We start from the raw sequence: 2,799 nt of genomic DNA, 5'->3' as shown, positions 1-2,799 counted from the left end.
GGTGGCCTCCAGCCCTTGCTTTGTCCTGTGCTGCGCTTGACGGGGTCCTGCTGCCTTTCCTGGAGCTGGGCCCCCTGCAGGTGTGAACACGACTGGAGGCTGCACCAGGCTGTGTGAGCGTGAAGCAGCCCCAAGCTCTTGTGTGTGAGGCCCAGCTCCTGTGCACCCGGCACGGCTCCGGCCTGGATCAGCTGCCCCTGCATCACAAGGCTCTACGAGAGGGGCTGATACAAGATGCCCAGTAGCTGTGCCCATCGTGCCGCCAGCACAGACAGTGCACACCTGTCTGTCGCCCCACCTGCAGCCTTGCGGGGAGGTGAAGTCCCTACATCTGCTACCTCCCCAGACTCTGGTCCCATCTCCCTCCCAGAGCCAGTGATTTGTGGGTTGCAGCCCCGGCCCTGGGCCCAGCACGGCCAGTTGCCGTTGGCTTCCACTAAGGCTGAGGTAGCGGTGCCCTTCCTGGGCTGAGAAGAGGGCAGCAGCCCGGCTGTCGCTGCGGGGAAAGAGGGGATGTGCTGATCTCTGCCGTCATACGACAGCAGGCAGTGGTAAATGCCGGGCTCCCTGTGGCCTGGCGTCAGAGGAAGGGCCTTGGTCACAGAAATCGCAGTGTGCTCCGCAAGCCTGCGCCAGGGGCTGGTATTCACAGCTGCAGCTCCTCGCCTGGGGGAGAGGGGAGAGAATCCGCCTCAGGGCTGCTGCTGCTGCGCCCAGCACCTGGTGCTAAGTGTGGTCCCTGGCCCTGGGAGAAAAGGAAACAGCCCCCCTGTGCGTCTTGCGCTGCTCAGCCCCCCAGGATGTGGCTGAGCTGGGGGAAGGGGCAGGAGGGAGCAGTGCTGCTGCAGTGACTACGCTGGCTAGGGATTGGGGGCTGTACTAGCGACACCTTTAATGGCTGAAATACATGGGCTGTTCCCAGCAAGCGGGGTTTGTTGAGGGGTGCAGCCCCTGCCCTGCCGACGTGGTGGGTGACAGCCTGTGCCCGTGGCTTTATTTCACGTGCAGGCTGGGCCCGGGGCCCGCAGCGGGTAGCTGAGGTAGGTGCAGAGGACGTGCCTGCCCCGTGTACAGTCCTTGCTGGGTCCATGGTGCAGGCGCCAGGCTGGAAGAGGGAGGGACCTCACTCCTCGCCCAGGAGCAGGGGCCATGGCTGCCCAAGCACAGCCCGTGTGTCTAAGCTGCTGCCCTGCAGAGCCTGGGACAAGAAGCACAAAATCAGCAGTAGCTCTTGGCAGCAGCCCCCCCCTCCCCCCGCCCCTTCTGGAGCCTGCCCCCGGGCCCAGCTCTGCCTGCTAACGTCCTGCTCACCTTCAGCCGCTCACACTCAATGCGCCGCTCGGCCACTTCGCCTTTCAGGTGCCTGTTCTCCTGCTGCAGCCTCGCCAGCACCTCCTGCAGGTGGCTGTGGGGAAGGGCAGGCAGGCAGTGAGCCGGCGCTGCAGCGAGCAGAACAGGCAATGGCCCAGTGGGCAGATGCAGCTCAGACTGGGTTGCTCCCGTCCCCACAGCCAGCTCTGTCTACATGCCACACGTCGTGGGTGGGCTGCTGCACACCTGCAGGGCGCTGGTGTAATCCTGGGGCCGGGCTCCGCTCCCAGCACTGGGACCAACCCCTGGGTGCAGCTGGGGATGGGGCAGGCTCGCCTGCTCCTGTCTGTCCAGTCACCGCCCAGGGACAGGATGTGGGGTCCAGCAAACCAATGGGGGTGCTAGTCCCCTTCCCCCACTCAGCCAGGGTGGGGTCAGAGCCGCAGACCCCCCCGTCCCCCCAGTGTCAGATCCCTTAGGGCTGATGCACAGCCAGCTGCCCTTTAGACCAGGGCAGGTGTGCCAGGTTCGACAGGTGGCTGCACCGTGCCAGGCGCTGGTCCCACTTACTCCTTCTCGCCTGTCAGCTGCGCGATGTGCTTGATCTGCTCCCGGATCTTGTGCCCCAGTTTGTCATTTGCTTGCCTGAAACAGGGCCGGAGGGGAGGGTCAGCTGGCTCCCACGGAGCCCTGTCCCTGGGCTGAGCACAGCGGTGGGAGCCCAGCCAGAGTCACCATCTCGGGGGCTCCCAGTGATGGGCACATGGGGAGGCAGCTGTTGTGCCAGTGGCCGGCGTCTGGTGGAAATGCCGTGAAGGCAGGAGCACGGCCTGATGCCTTGTTACCCCGATGCCATAGCTGCTCGTGGGGGGAGGGGGCGGCTGGGCAGTCGTGCAGGAACGTAGCCTGATGCCTTGTTACCCTGATGCCACGGCGGCTCGTGAGGGGGGTGGGGGGGCAGTCATGCAGGGACGCTGGGCTGCAGGGACGCAGCCTGATGCTACAGCTGCTGGGGGGTGGGGGCTGGGCAGTCATGTAGGAACGTAGCCTGATGCCTTGTTACCCCGATGCCACGGCAGCTGGTGAGGGGGCAGTTGTGCAAGGATGCTGGGCTGCAGGGACGCAGCCTGATGCCTTGTTACCCTGATGCTATGGCTGCTGGGGGGCGGGTGGGCAGTCGTGCAGGGACGCCCAAGGCAGCTCCGGCCCAGCCCCCTCACTCACTTTTGCTCCTTCACCCACTGGCTGACGTTGGCCAGCACCAGCTCGCTCTCATGGTGCAGCCGGCGGCTGTCTGAGCGTGCAGCCCCGAGGGAGGACCGCAGCGCCTCTGCCTGCAAGAGAAGTGACACAGCACCAGCCCCACAGCCAAGCTAGAGCCCGCCCCCCCCCCCCACCTGTGGCTGGGTCACGTGGCGCTGCACAGCTGCCTCTGAACATGGACGGGTTCAGCCGAGCCAGGCTCCTAGCTCGAACCAGGAATAACCT

At 65.4% G+C, this 2,799-nt stretch overlaps 1 protein-coding gene across 15 annotated transcripts in view; it reads right to left on the bottom strand.

Moving 5' to 3' along the window:
• Window positions 1-10: 10 nt before the first annotated feature.
• Window positions 11-2,799, bottom strand: part of PMFBP1 (polyamine modulated factor 1 binding protein 1) — a 333,447-nt gene continuing 330,658 nt past the window's right edge. For 6 of the 15 annotated variants that reach the window (XM_044987510.1, XM_044987519.1, XM_044987513.1 and 3 more), the window contains 4 exons: window positions 2,536-2,645; window positions 1,882-1,956; window positions 1,312-1,405; window positions 12-1,198 (listed from right to left, as the gene is read on the bottom strand). In XM_044987510.1, the coding sequence (XP_044843445.1) occupies window positions 1,124-1,198; window positions 1,312-1,405; window positions 1,882-1,956; window positions 2,536-2,645 (354 nt within the window). In that variant the 3' untranslated portion in view covers window positions 12-1,123. Of the gene's footprint in view, window positions 1,199-1,311; window positions 1,406-1,881; window positions 1,957-2,535; window positions 2,646-2,799 lie in introns of all 15 variants that reach the window. The other 9 variants (XM_044987514.1, XM_044987515.1, XM_044987511.1 and 6 more) reach the window with 5 other exon arrangements.

This window comes from Mauremys mutica, chromosome 14 (genome assembly GCF_020497125.1).
Source record: "Mauremys mutica isolate MM-2020 ecotype Southern chromosome 14, ASM2049712v1, whole genome shotgun sequence".
NCBI lineage: Eukaryota > Metazoa > Chordata > Testudines > Geoemydidae > Mauremys > Mauremys mutica.
Note: the sequence above shows the minus strand (reverse complement) of the source record. Positions and strands in the feature narration are given on the sequence as shown.